The 21,152-nt window shown below is 43.3% G+C and overlaps 1 protein-coding gene across 1 annotated transcript in view; it reads right to left on the bottom strand.

Annotated features, from left to right (window-relative positions):
* The window catches only part of LOC149441771 (uncharacterized), a 90,875-nt gene that overhangs the window by 64,976 nt on the left and 4,747 nt on the right, over window positions 1–21,152 (bottom strand). The window contains exons 3-9 of the mRNA XM_089656900.1: window positions 17,868–18,125; window positions 12,467–12,715; window positions 8,188–8,463; window positions 5,243–5,518; window positions 4,797–5,128; window positions 1,887–1,935; window positions 1,058–1,138 (exon numbers count right to left, since the gene is read on the bottom strand). Coding sequence (XP_089513026.1) covers window positions 1,058–1,138; window positions 1,887–1,935; window positions 4,797–5,128; window positions 5,243–5,518; window positions 8,188–8,463; window positions 12,467–12,715; window positions 17,868–18,125 — 1,521 coding nt within the window. The remainder of the gene's footprint in view (window positions 1–1,057; window positions 1,139–1,886; window positions 1,936–4,796; window positions 5,129–5,242; window positions 5,519–8,187; window positions 8,464–12,466; window positions 12,716–17,867; window positions 18,126–21,152) is intronic.

Raw genomic sequence — 21,152 nt, forward strand, 5'->3', positions numbered from 1 at the left:
CCTGACTCCCGCTCCCACTCAAGGGAGTCTGGAACTTAGCCGCAAGGGAAGCCCCCTCTCCATTGGCCTCCATCACCAGGTACATGATAGTTGTTAAGAAGAGTTAGTGGACTCCCTAGGCCATGGGGCCATTGGGCATTTAGCCCTGGTATATAGGGCTTCAGGGTTTAGCTTCAGGAGGAGGGCACAGGGGTCTCGTGAAGCCAAGTAGTGTTTTAGGTTTTGTGCTGCCCCAGGCAACACAAAAATTGTCTGCCCCCACAGACACCGACCAACACCACCTCCCTTTCCTCTCCCCTTGCCCCCTTTCCAACACCCCTGCAACCTACCCGGGAGAGCCTTCCACTAACCCCCCTGGCGATAGAGAAAAAGACACTCATAGTCACAGCTCTGGACATTCCAGGAACGAGAGTCAGGCTCTGCACACACCATCAAGCAGCTCGCAGCCTCTCTCGTATCCCACCTGGTTCCTATAGCGCATGTGTCCCTTCTTTCATCCCTTCTTCTGGGGGGAGGTGCAGCCCCCCTGAAAACTGCCGCCCTAGGCAAGTGCCTTGTCGTAAATACACCTCTGATGATGCCCCACTGCTGACAAACCTATGAAGGTCTGACAGCTGCTGTGGCTGAACAGGACACCTAGCAGTACTTCTGTTTAGGGCAGTGTGTGGCCATGGACAAATGCCCAGAATGTAGACTTGTTGCATTCCAGACATTCATCCTTGGATGCATACTGCCCTAAACCCACATACCTCAGGTGCCCCACCTAGTTGGAGCAGCTGTTAAGACTCTCAGGGTTTGATACCCTGGGGCTGGATGGGTATCAAACATCGGAGCCCCATGTGTTGTGGCTAAACATCCAGTGTGCATGGGGCCATTTAATTCAAGAAATGTGAATTCATAGAGAGAGGAAAAGCTGATAGTTTTTTAAGCAACAGATCCACTCCCTGCAACTTCTTCCTTTCAATGACAAATAAAAACTGACCTAAAATGGACAGTTTTGATAAATTATGGAAATACGAAACTGTATACATATAATGTACATATACAAAGTACTTACCTTGTGGCACAGGGGGTATGGCGAGAATGGAGTATGTGATGTCAGGTTGCACATTATAGTCACTGGTTGCGTTCAACACTTCTGAGATACAGAGGGAAAAGGTGTCGCTTCAAACATGTCATAAAATTGAAACTCCAAACCATTTCCCCCCACCCTGTGCTAGACACTGTCCATTTACAGTACTGTATTGGAAATACAGTAATCAAAATATGGAAGAGCAAGTGAAAATGGGAACATCAAAACTAAAACGTTACAAAAAACGTACACTGTAAACGAAGGCATCTTCCTACAAAAGCAAAAGAAATTGTTGACTACTTCCGAAATATTAACTAGTTTCACCCTCTATAAACTTTCATGGTTTGCTGAACCTCCTGTGAACCAAACCCAACCCAGTCTGCTCATCTCTACTCATCACTCATCCTGTGAATCTTGGTGTGAAGGTGGATTTGCAATAAACTGAGAATTAAGTTTCACACCCCTGGCTCTTACTTTGTATTCAATGACTGCCCACTTGTTGAAGATCAGTGATACGGAAAGTGTTGAACATGACAAAGCAGTCTACAGTCTTGGCAAAACCAGGCTTTCAGCTTTTTCATAAGAATGTCGGCAATGGCATCCTCGGTATTTGCTCAGCACAGGTTTCTTTTCATAATTGTACAATAATTAGGAAGAAGAATTACCTGTTATTGATTCTTTGGTTTTTACAGGTGAACAACGTTTGCTGCAAACGAAGATGGTCACCAGGATAGCAACAAGGAGGAGTAACATTCCTAGAGCCAGCCGAAGAAGAATTGTAAGGAGCCCTGTGTTACCTGTAGGGAAACAATACTCATCAGTGTCTTCATCTTTGGTAAATTTAGGGCAGCAACCAACAGTGCCTGTAAAGGTAGTAACAACTTAGGTTCTTGAATAGGACATGTGGACACAATTTAGGGTTGGAGGAAAGGAGGTTTAATCTAATATTTCAAGGGTGAACCTTGTGCAAAAACATGGAAATCCCTTCGCTAGGTAGTAGAATCAGCTAGGCTGACAAATTAAAACAAATTCTAGATGTCTTCATCAATGAGCTCCATATGTGAAGATATGCATACTCTTAGAAATTAAAACTTGAAAGGACGCTGTTAGCCTTGTACCTGTAGAGCAGTGGCCTCCAGACTAAAGACCAGATGAAGCCCTTTGCTTGCCTTTATCCATCCCTTGGAGAACTATTCTACACACTAATATGGGGCACTATTCCTCCATGGACATCAACATTGAGGCTTCTACTGACACCAACAGTGGGGCAGTATTCGTCCCACTGATACCAATAATGCGGCATATTTCCTTCCATGATTATAAACGATTGAGCACTGTTCTCCCCAACCAAGCACCAAGTGGGAGGGATAGCATAAACGGAAAAATAACCATAGAAATAACTTAAAAGGCAAGTCCACTTAAATCAATTACCCACTCACATAAGACTTCTCGAGAACGTAGGTATCCTAGAGTAAGATCCATTCTTTCCAACAAGACTCTGTCTCCATCCCCATCTTAACACATTGCAGCCCATCTGTTGGAGTATGAAGACCTATCCTTGTTTCCGAAGAGAAGACTTGGTTTTGGGCAGCATTACTTCCCAGAATATGTATATTTCTACTTGAAAGTACGTAATACGAGGGGTGTTTAAGTCAAACTGGGACTTTTAACTTTACAGGTATAAAACGGGATGCTAGTGTGACGGTAACACATGCAGTAGTAAGTGGCAAGTGTGTCCTATTACTGATAGGTGGCACACATGTTGCGGGTAAGTCCAGAGACCGTTAATCAAGATGGCAGACAACAGTGTTAGTGCGTGCGTGGAGCAGGACATTTCTTGTGAATGAAGGCGTAAAACCTGCAGATATTTTCAGACTTCAAACACAGAACGGTGATGAGACGCTCAGCCGCAGTAAGACATTTGAATGTTGTAAACGTTTCAAAGATGTCCGTACTTTCATCAGTGATGACCCCGGCCTTGGTGGTTCCCAATCCACAGCAGTCATTCCTGTGAACATTCAGCGCGTGGAACGCCGAAACATGGATAATCAACGCATAACCTGTCGTGAAATTGCACAAGAGACAAATCTTTCTCAGTTCAGCATTTCAGCACTGATGATGAAGTGAAGCCGGCTGTCCTAGGATGGTTCAGGCGTACTGACAATTCTTTCTATGCCGAACCTTTCCAGGCATTAGTTAAACACTGGTATAAATGTATAAATGTAGCAGGGGAATATGTCGAAAAAAAAATGCAGTTTCTTTTATTATATAAACTCAAAAGTCCCAATTTTACTTGAACGCCCCTTGTATTATATATAGATATCCCACATACACCCAGTGATGTATTTAGGTCTTGTGCTGCCCTAGGCAACACTAAAACTGGGCGCTCCCCCTGGCCCCAGCAACTCTCCGCCAACCAAACCCACCACCCTGGCCCCCCGCCATCGCCACTTTCCGCCAATCACCCCCCCATCCCGCTCGCAGAGAGAAAGAGTTAGTCAATCACTAACCTTAACCTCTCCAGAAAGCAGCCGGCTATCATCGGGGCCAAGCCCAGTGTCTTGTGCGGGAAATGTGCAGCCTCCTCGGATTCCATGGCAGAGCCCCACCAGGTCCCCAATCCTTCCACGTGTGCCCCTTCTTCCAGGGAGTGGCGCTGACCCCCCTGAGAATTGCCACCCTAGGCAAACGCCTTCTTTGCCTTGTGATAAATACCTCACTGTATACACCAACGTACCCCATTGGATGATCAGCTTGTGCTGCTTCAATGAATGGCTCATATCTCCTTTCCCCCTCAACAAACTTTGTAAAATCAGATCATTTATAAGTGTTAGCACCTCTACGCATATTTTACTTTCTGGATAGTAAGCACGGTATCAGGGGCAGACTGACCATTTGGAAACTCGGGCACTGCCCGAGGGCCTGGGGTCAGTAGGAGGCCCCATGAGATGCCCCTGGTGCCTTTTTCATAGGCGTTTTTGAGTTTGGGCAAGGACACAGGGGCCCCATGATCCCCTATTGCCCGGGGGCCCCATGAGTTGTCAGTCCGCCTCTGTTAGGAACCTTAGAATGTACATTCCTTGAGGGTTAGGGACCTTAGATTGTGTGCCACTTGAGGGTTAGGGATCTTAGATTGTACACCCCTTGAGGGTTAGGAACCTTAGACTATATGCCCCTTTAGGGTTAGGAACCTTAGATTGTATACTCCTTGAGGGTTAGGGACCTTAGATTGTATGCCCCTTGAGGGTTAGGGACCTTAGACTGTACGCCCCTTGAGGGTTAGGGACCTTAGACTGTACGCTTCTTGAGGGTTAGGGACCTTAGACTGTACGCCCCTTGAGGGTTAGAGACCTTAGATTGTACGCCCCTTGAGGGTTAGGGACCTTAGATTGTACACCCCTTGAGGGTTAGGAACCTTAGACTATATGCCCCTTGAGGGTTAGGAACCTTAGATTGTATGCTCCTTGAGGGTTAGGGACCTTAGATTGTACGCCCCTTGAGGGTTAGGGACCTTAGACTGTACGCCCCTTGAGGGTTAGGGACCTTAGACTGTACGCCCCTTGAGGGTTAGGGACCTTAGACTGTACGCCCCTTGAGGGTTAGAGACCTTAGATTGTACGCCCCTTGAGGGTTAGGGACCTTAGATTGTACACCCCTTGAGGGTTAGGGACCCATGATCCCCTATTGCCCGGGGGCCCCATGAGTTGTCAGTCTGCCCCTGCACAGTATGTATATCGTCAACTGCTATTGAAGACTCCATTTGAAATATGTTATGATCACCTTGTATGTCCACAATAAATTCCCCACTCTTCTTTTTCACATTGTTGGTTGAAGTTCTTACTTCGCAGTAATAATTCCCAGAATCTCCCAACTGAGCTGATGGGACTACATACTGATGAGATGAATTGAATTCCTGGATATTCTGTCCATTCTTGTAGAAAGCGAATTGAATTTCAGTGTTGTTTCTTATTAAATTTGTATTACATATGAGGATCATTTGGTTGCCTTCTATGACCACGTCTGGGATCATCTCAATTTCCGGCTGGGAGAAGAACTCTGTAAAGTAAATATAACTGTAAGCTTTTCAGACAAGAACAGTATAGAGAATTAAGTATATTTCACAAATGGATGGTAAACCTATTTTTCCTCAATGGCACCTGTTTTGCTCACCTTGTATCTGGATGTATAACTCTTTACTGCTCTTTGTTAATTTATTAATTAAAGCCATTACTTCACAGGAATACTTTCCAGAATGCTTCGACTCGGTGGACTGGACTTCGTATAGGTTAGATAAATTGAATCCTTGAACATTTTGTCCATCTCTGTAAAAAGCAAATTCCAGTCCGAGATTGGGAATCAGAAGACTTGTGTGGCAGGTCAGGGTCATAGTGTCTCCTTCTGCTGTCTGATTAGGGGTCATTGTGATTTCTGGTTGAGTGAAGGGCACTGAAGGAGAGAACAAAAGAAACAAAAATGAAATAGTTGTAAACTATGACCCGTGTGAATCTGAAAAGCTCACTTTCATATGTTTTAAAGTTTCAAAAACAACGTTTTAGCTGTAAATGTCTTGTGTATGCGGCAACCAAATTTGGTATGCTGTGCTTCTTGTCTAGGATCGTGTCTTGATGGTGCTTGACTCCTCCTATTTTAATCAGTTGAGGAAAGGGGAAAAATAGTGCTGGGACACAGAAGGTTTTCTTGTAGGCAGGTTGCCTATGAATTGTTTTTTTTGGTGAAGTTAGTGAGTTATTCTGCCCAGGTGGGGAAGGGGTTAAGGTCTTAGGTCTCCTTTCCAGGCCTTTTTAGGTTGTGCCTTCCAAACCCTGTTTGTTACAAAAAAGGGGGAAGGATGAGCCTACAAAAATTCTCAAGCACGCTACCAGCTGTTTTGGACTGGAGACACTAGAAGTTCTGCATTGAAACACCGGACTGATACCTACCAATTATGCGGTATGCCATTTATGGACTCATATCCATTACAGGTATACCTGGGCAGCTTTATTTAGACAGTAAGAGTTAAACTACTATACTTGGTGCTACTGTGAATATAAATCAAGCACTTGAAGCTTTAAATGTTCTGAGTCTGGTCTAAAGTTCCTTTAAAGCAGTGATCTCCAAACTGTGGTCCGTGGGCCAAATGCAGCCCTTTGCTTGCCTTTATGTGGCCCTCGGGGCACTGTTTCTCTTACTGATAAGACACATTATTCTTCACACTAACAACTATAATAGGGCACTATTCCTCCCACTGACACCAACAATAGGGCACTATTCCTCCCACTGACCCCAACAATGGGGCACTATTCCTCTCACTGACACCAATGTCTGGGCACCATTACTCACACTAACACCAACAACTGGACACTATTTCTCCCACTAGCAATGATGGGGCACTCTTCCTCCCACTGATTTCAATGATGGCGTACTATTCCTCCTACCAACACCAACAATTGGACACTATTTCTCCCACTACCAATGATGAGGCAGTACTCCTCCCACTGACACCAATAATTGGGAACCATTCCTTACACTGACACCAACAACTGGGCACTGTTCCTACCACTACCAATGGTGGGGCACTATTCCTCCCACTGAAATCAATGATGGGGCACTATTCCTCCCACTGAAATCAATGATGGGGCACTATTCCTTCCACTGACATCAATGATGGGGCACTATTCCTTCCACTGATACCAATGATGGGGCACTATTCCTTCCACTGGCACCAACAATGGGGCACTATTCCTCCAACTGACACCAACAATGGGGCACTAGTCCTCCAACTGGCACCAACAATGGGGCACCATTTCTCCCACTGATACCAACAATGGGGCACTTTTACGCCCACTGACACCAATGATGAGGCATCATTCCTCCCACTGACACCAATAATGGGGCAATATTCCCCCCCACAGATACCAATATCCGGCCCACATAAAGTCTGAAGGAAAGTAAATTGGCCTTTTGTTTAGAAAGTTTGGAGTCCCCTGCTTTTTGTATAAAAGTTCACTTTTTAGACAAAATTAGTGAATTCAATTTTTTTTTCAGGTAAAAAAAGCCCTCGAAACCCAGCCCCCCCCCCTTATGTGAATGAGTATGGGGTACATGGTACTGCTACCCATTCACAAAAAAAATGTAGTGTAAAAATGACAGTAGACAGTCTTAAACAAATTCTTTATTAAAAACAAAAATAAAAAACATGCCCCCTGAAGTAGATCCAACGTCAATCACGGTGCCCAATGCCATCACCGACCTGAAAAAAAAATTAAAAAACCGCTCTGCTATTGACGCTGGCTCCCGCCATCTGACAGCTGTGCGGGGATGACAGTTCTTAAATACCGTGATGATGTCACTAGGAGACGGGGTCACCCTGCCCCCTTGTGACGTTATAATGTGCTGTGATTGGCCAAGGAAATGCACCTGACCTGTGGTCAGGCGCATTGCTTGGGCCAACCAAATTACACTGTCAGGGTGCAGTGAATTGTGGGGCCTTCACCGAACACACAAATGGCCCATGTTAGAATCGAACTTATGTTTGACTCAAACAGGAATCCCAACCCTAGAAACCAAATGTGATAGAGCCACTGTGGTTGCCACTGTATTCTTATTTGGAAAATTCTTGTTGATCCTCTTCATTTGAATGGTTCAAGCAGGGGCGGACTGACAACTCATGGGCCCCCCGAGCAATAGGGGATCATGGGGCCCCTGTGTCCTTACCCAAACTCAAAAAAGCCTATGAAAAAGGTACCAGGGGCATCTCATGGGGCCCCCTACTGACCCCGGGCTCTGCCCGAGTTTCCAATGGTCAGTCCACCCCTGGGTTGAAGTGATTGATTCAGGACAATTGTGTACATTAGGAGTTCTGGCTTCCCTTGGTGCATACTTGGTACAATAGCCAGGTGACTAGCATTGTCTGAAGGCCATCAGCAATTGAACTCCATATATGTTCATTTTGGTAGGTGTCTTTTCAGTAGATGACATTCCTTACGAAAAAATGTGCTTTCACTTCCATAGCTTGGGTTCCAGCCCAGTGGTCAGCTTCCTATACATTAACTATATACTTCCAAGCTGTCTGTCACCCTTACCAAATATTTCACCAATTCTTGATTTATACTTACCTTTTATTTCAAAGTTAAGCTCTTTACTCATCTTTTCTATCATTTTGCCTGAAACTTCACAGTAATATTTCCCAGAATCCTCCAGCTTAACGGATGTGAATCCATATTGGTCAGAGGAACCAAATCTCTGAACAGTCCGTCCATCTTTGTAGAAAGCAAACTGCAGTTCTATGTCTGGTCTGTATGAAGACACATTCGAGTGGCAGGTCACCGTTACATTATCTCCTTCTATTACCGTCAATGGGGTCACTTTTATTTCTGGAGTTGTGAACAGTTCTGTAAAATACAAATATCAAACAGTAAACCTTCATTATTATACCAGGAGAGGAAAGAACCATTTGACTATTTGGAAACTTGGGCACTGCCCGAGGGCCCGGGGTCAGTAGGGGGCCCATGAGATGCCCCTGGTACCTTTTTCATAGGATTTTTTTAGTTTGGGCAAGGACACAGGGGCCCCATGATCCCCTATTGCCCGGGGACCCCATGAGTTGTCAGTCCGCCCCTGACCATTACGTTTCACGAGATATACAGTATGAGACTATTGAGAGTTTCTGTACTTAATTAATGTAACTTTCTCTGCATTTTTAGAATTGGATGTTGCTTGAAGGCACGGTTCACACTATTGTGACCTGAAAGTCATGTGACTTACAGTGCAGATTTGCTAGGAGACTTCCTGGTGATTTGCTGGTGATGGAGCAACTTTGAAGAAACTTTCATGCCATGCAACTTTGCCTTTGGCCAATGAGAATGTAATGTCCTGTAATGTCGTGTCCTATTCACATCAATAGAGATAAGGATCCGACTTGCAGGCAACTTCCATTAAAGTCAATGGGCACAAGTCGAATAAAGGAACCTTTTCTAAAGTCGGAGCAACTTCGGTAGTGCTAATTAAGACAGCTCTCATTGACAAACATGTGATTTCCTATGTCATGCGACTTGGGGGTCTCACAAGCCGGATCTCAAGTGGCACCAGTGTGAACCGAGCCTAAAGTTGGTGAACTTATTTTTGGCCATAGCCATGTTGCTCATCAACCACATTGTGCAGTTGACATAAAACAATTGGCCTGGAGTGCTAAGCCAAATTCCAATTAAACATGCTCCCACCCAGGACACCCCATCCCCTTCAAGTAATTTTTTTTTCAATTGCTATATACATCACTTTTTCCAAGGGGTCTTTGGTCCAGTAAAGTGGGTAATGGTGTAAGATTTTCTAGATCTCCAAAAATAGCAAGAATTAAGGATGGTTTCATCTATAGCTGCTATCTTTCACTTAAGGCAATTGGACCTACTGGTACTTGAATGCCTCCAGGGCTTAAGGCACAATGCTACATCCACAGAACCAGGACACTGCCCAGCAACCCTTCAAGACAGAGAGTTCCTGTACCATGTCAGAATCCTTCAAGGGGAAAGGATCATGGCAGGTGCTATGTGTAGGATTGACCAAAGTCTAATGGATGGCTGACCATCAAGCCAGCAGTGGTCTGAGCTAGAAGCAGGCATGTAATAACGTGGCACAATTTTCTGCAGAAATCCCTTGAGATTCCAGAATGGGCTTGATGACCCCATTCTCTGGGGTGCCTTGGGCTCAAAGGAAGTGGGTTCAAAGATGTTGGGTGTCTTTAAACCTAAAAGAGACTAAGTCTTCTTGGGGACTACATTTACCACAATCCTCCACATTTCTCCTCCATCTCTAGCAGTTCATGTCCTCAGTTCGCCCTCTAGTGGACGGATGGCTGCTCAACACTAACTGCAATGTCTTCTGTGACAGCATCCAAAACTGTATCTGAATCCTTTTCCCCAAAGTGAACAGAAGCAGCATTGTACACAGGAAACTGGCAGTCAGGTCCATGCTGTCCTTGCCAGTTCTGTAGATGGAGCTACATAACCATGGCTGACCCAATTATTTAAATATGGCTGCAATTGGGCTTTAAAGTGAAATTAAACTTAAACCAAATACACTATATTGCCATAAGTATTGGGCCGCCTGCCTTTACACGCACATGAACTTTACTGGCATCCCAGTCTTAGTCCGTAGGGTTCAATATTGAGTTGACCCACCCTTTGCAGCTATAACAGCTTCAACTCTTCTGGGAAGGCCGTCCACAAGGTTTAGGAGGGTGTCTATGGGAAGGTTGGACCATTCTTCCAGAAGCACATTTGTGAGGTCAGGCACTGATGTCGGGGGAGGAGGCTTGGCTCGCAGTCTCTACTCTAATTCATCCCAAAGGTGTTCTATGGGGTTGAGGTCAGGACTCTGTGCAGGCCAGTCAAGTTCCTCCACCCCAAACTCGCTCATCCATGTCTTTATGGACTTTGCTTTGTGCACTGATGCACAGTCATGTTGGAACAGGAAGGGCCATCACCAAATTGTCCCACAAAATGGGGAGCATGAAATTGTCCAAAATGTCTTGGTATGCTGACGCCTTAAGAGTTTCCTTCACTGGAAGTAGGGGGCCAAGCCCAAACCTTGATAAACAACCCCACACCATAATCCCTGCTCCACCAAACTTTACACTTGGCACAATGCAGTCAGGCAAGTACCGTTGCCAGACAGAAAAGCATGATTGGTCACTCCAGAGAACTCGTCTCCACTGCTCTACAGTCCAGTGGTGGCATGCTTTACAGTAGACTTTGCATTGCACTTGGTGATGGAAGGCTTGGATGCAGCTGCTCGGCCATGGAAACCCATTCCATGAAGCTCTCTATGCACTGTTGTTGGGCTCATCTGAAGGCCACACCAAGTTTGGAGGCCTTTAGCTATTGACTCTGCAGACAGTTGGCCACTTTTGCGCACTGTGCGTTTCAACATGTGCTGACCCCGCTTTGTCATGTGACGTGGCCTACCACTTGGTGGCTGAGTTGCTGTTGTTCCCAGTTGCTTCCACTGTGTTATAATCCCACTAACAGTTGAGTGTGGAATATTTAGTAGCCAGGAAATGTCACGGATGGACTTATTGCCCAGGTGGCCACCTATCACGGGACCACGCTTGGAGTCACTGAGCTCCGGAGAGCGACCCATTCTTTCACCAATGTTTGTAGAAGCAGTCTGCATGCCTAGGTGATGGATTGTATACACCTGTGTCCATGGAGGGGATTGGAACACCTGAATCACATGATTGGGAGGGCGGGGCCAATACTTCTGCCAATATAGTGTATGTTGTTACATATGTCTATATTATGGCAAGTCTTTTTTCCTTTTTTCCATACCAGCAAAGATGTATCCACAGACTCTCACATTTCTGGAGTGAAAAACACTCAGTACAGCTGCAGCGCTGTCACCTTTTCTGCAGTATTAATTTTGATGTTGAATGCCGATTTAGTTTTTTGGCTTAAATGCCATTTTAGTTTTAGTCATATTTTAGTCATCTGAAATTTTTTTTAGTTTTAGTCGTATTTTAGTCGACTAAAATAGTGTTAATTTAGTTGACGAAAATATTTCCGTCTACAAAATTAATATTGCTTTTCTGCACACACTAAGTTGGACTACAAGTAATTGCTCCAATACTACCACAGTCACCACAGCAATTTCATAATAAACATAGATGGCCACACTGATCTGGCCAAATTTCAGTCCATTTATGGTCATCTAGCAGGGGTTTGGTTCTGCTTTACATGCATATTACATATTTCAACAACAAAATCTCACAAACTGTGTTGGGACCTCTGTTGGGAAATGTTTTTTATACACAGGCATGTAATATGTACAGTCGGAAACATTATGGGGGTTGTGGATTGTATGCTACCCTTGGTAAGGGTTGACAAGATTGGAAAACATTATGGCATTTGCCTCTGGACTAGAGCTGACTATGCTGGACTGGTGCCCCGAGTTAAGATAAATTAACATCCAGATATTATTAAATTATTATTATTATACAGGATTTATTTAGCGCCAACAGTTTGCGCAGCGCTTTACAAAATGAAGGTAGACATTACAGTTACAATACAATTGTAATTTCCAGATAATTTTGAACATCTAAAAAAAGGCATTTAAACATATATTTTTAAATATACTTGTAAATGCATTCCAAATTACACTTTGATATATATTGCAGCGTGTGTTCTGAATATATTTTTTATAATATATTTACAAATATATTGAAATATATTTTTGAAATATATTGAATATGACCAAAATTGTAGTATTTGAAATATATGTCAATATGTTTGGGAAGAATATATTAAGAATGTATTTTTAATATATATTTAAAATATATTTTTCTTCCATGTGGGAACTGGATTCAAAGCTAGAGGAGTAGAGAAATCAATGCTCAGGACTTACCTGTCATAGGTATAGAAGCTCCTCCGTTGTACTTAGAATTCTGGATCTCTTTTGTACATTTATATCCTTTGGAATCTGCTAGGTTTATGTTTTTAATTTTTAACTCAGGATCAACTTCCCAATCTCTTATGACAGCATTATCCTTGTAAAACCGAGTTTTTTCTCCAGAATATCCGAGATAATGGTGACATCTCAGAGTCACATTGTCACCTTCATGAACATTAAGAGGAACCTGCAGGATCACATAGACTGAAAAACAAAACCATAGGCAACCTATATTAGAGCAAAGATCTAAGAAGAGCATAGATCTAGAGCAAACACTAAAGAATGTTCTACCCTTCCATGCAGATCCCACCCTTTATATAAATCCCCACCTCCCAGGGGATTCCTGTGCAACACCCTTAGGCCATCACATTGTACCAAGTTGGTCTGACACGGCATAATGCTGCACATACTGTAGGCATTGCTGGATTTGGGATAAATCTTCAGATGTAGTGCGCCTCGATGGAACCAAAGCAGATTCTTCATTCAAGATTCGTGTATATTCAGAGGTACAATATATAACTGAGAGTAGCAACAGAACAAAGCAGAGTGCACCTACCCATATGGAAGAAAAAAAATATTTGAAATATATTTTAAAAATACTCTTCCCAAATATATTGACATATATTTAAAATGCTACAATTTTGGCCGTATTCAATATATTTCAAAATACATTTCAATATATATATACATATATATACAGTATACTGCATGTTGAAATGCATTTTTAATACAAAATATTTTAAAAATATTTTAAAAAATACATTTCAAATATACTAAATGTCTTTAAAAATACAAATCTACATTATTGGAATGCATTTAGAAAATATATGTAAAAATGACTTTTTTTTATGTTAAAACAAAATCTGAAGAATATATTTAAAAAAATGTATTTTTAAAAATATTTTTCATATATTTTGTAATAAAAACGCATTTCAACATGCAGTGTATATGTATACATATGTATATATATATATATATATATTTATTGAAATATATTTTGAAATATATTGAATATGACCAATACAATAAATACATATAGTATATTTGAAATACATTTCAAATATATTGTATGTCTTTAAAATACAAAATCTACATTTTTGGAATGCATTTACAAATATATGTAAAAATATATGTAAAAATGACTTTTTTTATGTTAAAACAAAATCTGAAGAATATATTTTAAAAAATGTATTTTTAAAAATATTTTTCATATATTTTGTAATAGAAACACATTTCAACATGCAGTGTATATGTATATATATATATATATATATATATATATATATTGAAATATATTTTGAAATATATTGAATATGGCCAATACAATAAAGACATATAGTATATTTGAAATAAATTTCAAATATATTGTATGTCTTTAAAAATACAAATCTACATTTTTGGAATGCATTTACAAATATATGTAAAAATTACTTTTTTATATGTTAAAAAAAATCTGAAGAATATATTTTAAAAAGGTATTTTTAAAATATTTTTCATATATTTTGTAATAGAAACACATTTCAACATGCAGTATATATATATATATATGTGTATAAAATAATTGCTAAGAGAATTCATGGAAAAAGTCGCTTACGAGTGATGGTCCATGCAGTCACCAAGGGTCGGATACGACTGAATGGATAGATAGATAGATAGATAATAGATAGATAATAGATAGATAGATAGATAGATAGATAGATAGATAGATAGATAGATAGATATGTATATTTATTGAAATATATTTTGAAATATATTGAATATGGCCCCAAAATTGTAGCATTTCAAATATATGGCAATATATTTGGGAATAATATTTTTAAAATATTGCTTCCACCTGTCTTTTCAAGGATTTTAGAAGTATAGTAGGAAAAAGTAGAGAGTGTACAGCTAGAATATTTATGGGATACCAGCCAAGCCCTGGGGAGGTGTGCCCAGTAGGTGGTTGGAGGGCCTCTAAATATTCTGAGGCCTGAGGTAGCAGGTGAAGAGTTCCTGGATCCAGTCCTGCTGGAGGAGACCCCTCTGCAGAGGTTCTGCCTTGGTGCAGGATTCTAGAAGAAGCCTTCAAGAAGATACCAAGGTCCCAGCTAGGGGGTGTGGGGGGGGGGGGTGTTTATTCGCAAAGTCCAGGGATCAAGTTGGGTCTGGAGAAGCTCATTGGAGAGAGCCAGGAGGAAGTTGTGGGAGAGAGCCTAGCTGTACTATACTGGTGTGAGTCTGCATCTCCCTCATTAGGGAGAGCCTGGTGGATATTGGCAGGAGGCATCTGATGATCCTGTGGCTATGTGAGTATGACCCCAGTGCTTAAGGGTTGTGACTATGTGTAGCTTGGAATCTCTGGAAGGAATACAGGTCACAATCAGCATAGAGATCCTGTGGGACATTTCTTTTCTTGGCAGTACAGCAAGAAAGTTAAAGTAGAACTATAGGCAATTTTTTTTTCCATTTTGGATAGAGCAAGGAAGAGTTACAGTATATCCCTTGTCATTTTTTTCTGTGTCCCATTGGGGGGATTTAACTCCACTTCCTGTCCCATAGCCAAACAGCAAGTGATGCCTTCTGCCAATATCCGCCAGGCTCTCCCTAATGAAGGAGATGCAGTCTCACACCACCATAGTACAGCTAGGCTCTCTCCAACAACTTCCTCCTGGCTTTCTCCAATGAGCTTCTACTGACCAAACTTGATCCCTGACCTTTGCGAATAAACACCCACCCCCACCCCCTAGGTGAGCCTAGCTGGGACCTTGGTGCCTTCTTGAAGGCTTCTTCTAGAATCCTGCACCAAGGCAGAACCTCTGCAGAGGGGTCTCCTACAGCAGGAGTGGATCCCGGAACCTTTCACCTGCTTCCTCAGGCCTCAGAATATTTAGAGGCCCTCCAACCACCTACTGGCCACACCTCCCCAGGGAAAATAAATACAGGGAACCCCTTGTGACCCCCCAGATCACCAGAGTGTCCCCATTGAAAGATTTCCCCTCTATTACTTTTCTAGGGAGAACCTAAATTTAGGATTTTCTTTTACTTTTATTTTCAACGATAACAGTAAACAGGACAAACAGATAGCACTAAAACCCGACAGGGGTACTAAGTTTTGCCTTTAGTTATACTTTATGGAGTCCTCAAATTGTTTAGTTCTGAAAGTTATTGGGGTATCCCATGCTCCCTTACCCTATTCAAGTTTAACTTTCCCAATAAAAACCCAAAAAGAAACCCCTAGGCTGTTCTTTGGAGACAATGGAAGAATTAAGAAAATACTGTGTGCCTGGCTGTGTGACCTCTAAGTGGGGAAATAGGACTACATTCACCAGTGGCTCTTGCATCAGTAAACATTGAAGCTCCCACTGACTCAGTGGTGTATTTGGGATTTGTAATGCCCTAGGCAACACAAAAATTGAACTCCCCTACTCCCCGGCGTAGAAAGCCTGACACTGACCAACTCCAGACCCCATGCCCCCCCCCCACGAAGAGAGACTGACAGTGACCAACAACACCCCTGCCCCATCACCCCACCCGAGAAAGCCTTTCACTAACACCCACCTCCCTGGTGACAGAGAGAAAGGCACTCACCTTTACTGCTCTGGACATCCCCAGGTACGAGAGTCGGGCTCTGCATACGCCATCAAGTAGCCCGCAGCCTCTTTTATCACATCTGGTCCCCATGCTGCATATGCCCCTTCTTCCAGAGGGCAGTGCTGCCCCCCTAAAAAATGCTGCCCTAGGCAAATGCCTTGTTTGTCTTGTGGTAAATACGCCCCTGCACTGACCACCAACATAAAGGACACAGACTGCTGACCTTCAATGCAAATGACACACACCATGGACCTTCAATGCAAATGGCACAGACCACTGACCAGTGTAAGATAGTAATTACTCCTTACCCCTGCACTGTATTTTACTATGCTGGATGTTACATCGTCTGAACCCCTACATTCTAAATGGTACATTGTAAAATACATATTCTTGAACCCTGCACCATATATGAATATTCCGAATAAATGCATGAAGATTTGTACAGTATGAGGAGAATCAAAGAATCCCAAAAATTAGAACTAATTAGATTACTAAAAAGGTGCGTTTCTCTTAAGATAAGCTAGATCTACAGGCAAATATTATAGACAACCACCAATTTCTCTGATTTCACTATTACGAAATAAGCTTCCTTTAGGTTACTTGTAACAGCTACATGATGTTTGAGCAATGAACTCAACTAAGAAAGAATATCAACGTAGAATCCATGAAGTATAAAAACCCAAAAAGTGCTTATTCCAGACAATGTCCACCCGTAAGTGGACCTTCAGCACTAAATAGAAGGCCCTTTATTACTATTTTCTTGAGTATTATGTGTAGATATTCCCCCCTTCCAAGTCACCCCCTACCCACCTCCAAGCACCATCCCTTGGTTCCACCCCCTACCCACCTCCAAGCACCATCCCTTGGTTCTAACCCCTACCCATCTCTGAGCACTGTCCCTTGGTTCCACCCCCTACCCACCTCCAAGCACTGTCCCTTGGTTCTAACCCCTACCCATCTCTGAGCACTGTCCCTTGGTTCCACCCCCTACCCACCTCCAAGCACCGTCCCTTGGTTCCACTCCCTACCCACCTCTGAGCACCATCCTTGGTTCCACCCCTACCCACCTCCGAGCACCGTCCTTTGGTTCCACCCCCTACCCACCTCCGAGCACCATCCCTTGGTTCTACTCCCTACCCACCTCCGATCACCGTCCCTTGGTTCCACCCCCTACCCACCTCTGAGTACCATCCCTTGGTTCCACCCTTACCCACCTCCGAGCACCGTCCCTTAGTTCCTCCCCCTACCAGTACAGACTCTTTTAGAGCATACAGAGCCAAATATAATTTTGTGGTGCTAAATAATTTATATGGCATTTGCTAATGATGACAAGAAAAGCAGTAAAATAGGCCCCCTGCAGCAAGCAACAATATACCCCCATCCCAGCAACAATAGATCCTTCACAAGAAAATAACCCCCAAGAAACAACAGATCCACCCTTGCAACAATAGACCCTTCAGCAGCCAGCAACAACAAACCCTTCCTTCAACAGTACATCCCTCCCAGCAACAACTTACTCCACAGCAACATAAGCCCCACCCAAGCAACAATAGATCCCTCACCAGCAAAAATAGACCCCCCAGCAGCAATAGACCTTCCAGTGTCAATAGATACCCCAACACCCAACAGCATCAACAGATCCTTCAACACACCCCAGCACCCCTTGCCATTACCTACTTTCAGTCTGGAGGTTCCAGAACTGCGTTCTCCAGTGTTCCTCCTGAAAAAAAATCCTGTGGGTAATAGGAAGCCTAACCTAGGAGGGTAAAGCTCTGTATTTACTCACCATGACTAACATCCAGTTTGACAGGATCACTTTTATCAGTGTATTTGCCTTCACACTGGTAAATCCCACTGTCACCTTTTCTTGCATTTCTGATTACAAAGCTTTGTCCTGTGTGTATATATTTATCATTCTTATACCAGGCATAGCTCATAACTGCTGGAATTGGTGGCCTCACGTCACAAGTCATTGTTAGAGACTCTGTTGTGAAGATCTTGTCCCAGTTTGGGTTGAAGGTCACCACAGGTTTCAATGCATTTCCTAAAAGATAACACATTGTATGTCAATTATTATTATTATACAGGATTTATATAGCGCCAACAGTTTGTGCAGCACTTTACAAAATGAAGGTAGACATTAGTTACAATACAATTTGGAACAATAGGAAACAGAGGGCCTGGCTCATTAGAGTTTACAATCTAGGAGGAAGAGTTGAGTGATACAAAAGGTAATAGCTTTGGGGGGGATGAGCTGATGGAGAAAATAAAAGGAAGTTAACCAGTTAGAAGCAGGATAGGCTTCTTTAAAGAGAAATGTTTTCAGGGATGGCCTAAAGATGGATAGATTAGGAGATAAATGGACAGATTGGGGTAGGGGGCTCCATAGGATGGGAGAAGCTTGGGAGAAGTCCTGGAGACAAGCATGGCAGGAGGTGACATGGGAACTAGAGAGCAGAAGTTCTTGCGAGGATCAAAGAGAGCGGTTTGGTTGATATTTTGAGACCAGGTTGGTGATGTAGCCGGGAGCAGAGTTGTGGATGGCTTTGTAAGTTGTTAGTATTTTGAATTTTTTTCGTTGGGTGAGTGGAAGCCAGTGGAGAGATTGGCAGCGAGGGGTGGAGGACACTGAATGGAGGCCAGTGGAGGGATTGGCAGAGAAGGGTGGAGGACACTGAGTGGAAGCCAGTGGAGGGATTGGCAGAGAGGGGTGGAGGACACTGAGTAGAAGCCATTGGAGGGATTGCCAGAGAGGGGTGGAGGACACTGAACGGAGGCCAGTGAAGGGATTGGCAGAGAGGGATGGAGGACACTGAGTGGAAGCCAGTGGAGGGATGGGCAGAGAGGGGTGGAGGACACTGAGTGGAGGTCAGTGGAGGGATTGTCAGATAGGGGTGGAGGACACTGAATGGAAGCCAGTGGAGGGATTGGCAGAGAGGGGTAGCAGAAACTGAACGGTTGGTAAGGTGGATGGACCTGGCAGCAGTATTCATGATGGACTGGAGGGGGGATAGCCTATGTAAAGGTAAGCCAATGAGGAGGGAGTTGCAGTACTCGATGCGAGAGATAACCAGGGAGTGAATTAGGAGCTTTGTGGTATCATTGGTTAAAAAGGGCGTATTCTGGAGATGTTGTGGAGATTGATGCGGCATGATTTGGACAGGGATTGGATGTGGGCCTGAAAGGATAGTTCAGAATCCAGGGTTACCCCTAGCACCCTGGCATGCAGGGATGGGTTGATAGTGGTGTTATTGATCCTGACCGAGAAATCGAGGGAAGAGGCACGTGGGGGGGATATATTATGAGCTCAGTTTTGGATAGATTGAGTTTTAGGAAGTGGAGTGACATCCAGTCTGATATGTCTGTTAGTAAATCAGTGATACGTTAGGAAACTGATGGGTTGAGCTGAGGAGTAGAGAGATAAATTTGTGTGTCATCAGCATAGAAGTGGTGTTGGAAACCATGGGAAGCTATCAGCTGACCCAAGGAAGAGGTGTAGATCAAGAATAGGAGAGGTCCAAGGACAGAATCTTGAGGGACCCTGACAGCAAGAGGAGGAGGAGAGGAGGAAGTAGAGTTATAAGTGACACTGAAGGTGTTGTGAGATAGGTAAGATTAAAACCAATGGGGAGTACAGTCATGGAGACCAAGTAAATAGAGTTTTTTGAGGAGGAGGGGGTGGTCAACTGTGTCAAAGGCAGCGGAGAGGTCCAAGAGTAAGAGTACAGAATAGTGACCATTGGTTTTAGCGGTTAGTAAGTCGTTTGTGAGTTTTAGGAGAGCAGTTTCTGTGGAGTGTTGTGGGTGAAATCCAGACTGAAGGGGATCGAGAAGGTTATTCTCTATAAAGTGGCAGCTCAGCCGGTTGTAGACTAGATGTTCAAGGACTTTAGAGGCAAAAGGAAGTAAGGAGAATGGTCTTAGGTTGCTAAGATTGGTGGGGTCCAGTGAGGCCCTTTTAAGGATGGGGGTGACTAGCGCCTACTTTAGAGAGTTGGGGAAGATGGCAGTAGAAAGGGAGAGATTGAAGATATGAGTTATCTTCTGTCGTTGGGTCAGCTGATAGCTTCCCATGGTTTCCAAGAATGAAGGATAGAGTCAGAGGTTGATTGTAGTATTTACGAGGAAACAGGGTCCAGGGGACAGGTGGGCTTTGTAAAAAAGTTTACCAACCTCTTCTATAGTAGCTGGGTTAAACAAGGGAAGTATAGATTGTGCAGGTGGACAAGGAGTGTAGGGTGAGGGAGATATCTCTACAGTGGAGGTCTCGTCACAAATTACTGTATATCAATCTTATTTTTTAAGTTATTAGCGATCTCCTGGGCATTTATTAGTCAAAGCAGAAAAAAATATTTTTCAGTGGATAAAGTGAAGTATACCTGCCTGAAAATCGCTTAAATCCTGGCACAGGTAACTCTTGGTTCTACTTGTATCTCCTCAGGTTACTACTACTCTTCTAGATACTCTTGGTGTGTCACTAAGTCCTGCCCAACACATTGCTATTGACTCATCAATGTGATGGGCAGCCTCAGAAGCCAATAGGAATATGTTGGAATCATTGCCTGTCATAACAGCATGGAAATTGGACATGGAAAATTATATTGACCACTTTTCCACAATTTCTTTTTTCATTTGTATTCCCCCCTCTGTCTACAAAATCCCTGAGATACGTTGTCCTTTGACCAGTCATTGTGTAACTTTTCTAAATATTAAACTGGTAAAAAGAATGTTTAACCTTTTTATCATTTATACTTTACCAAATGTTAGGTCAAACTACACCCACCGGTCACTTTATTACTGTAGGTCACCTTGCTAGTGCCAAGAAAATCTCCCCCACACCATGACACCACCACCAGCCTGAAACGTTGATACAAGGCAGGCTGGATCCACCACACCATGACATCACCACCAGCCTGAACCGTTGATACTAGGCAGGATGGATCCACCACACCATGACACCACCACCACCAACCTGAACCATTGATACAAGGCAGGCTAGATCCATGCTTTCATGTTGTCTACGCCAAATTTTGACCCTAGCATCAGAATGTTGCAGCAACCAGTCTGCCCA

This window comes from Staurois parvus, unplaced genomic scaffold (genome assembly GCF_062004578.1).
Source record: "Staurois parvus isolate SC_StPar_1 unplaced genomic scaffold, SC_StPar_1.0 ptg000948l, whole genome shotgun sequence".
Taxonomy (NCBI): Eukaryota; Metazoa; Chordata; class Amphibia; order Anura; family Ranidae; genus Staurois; species Staurois parvus.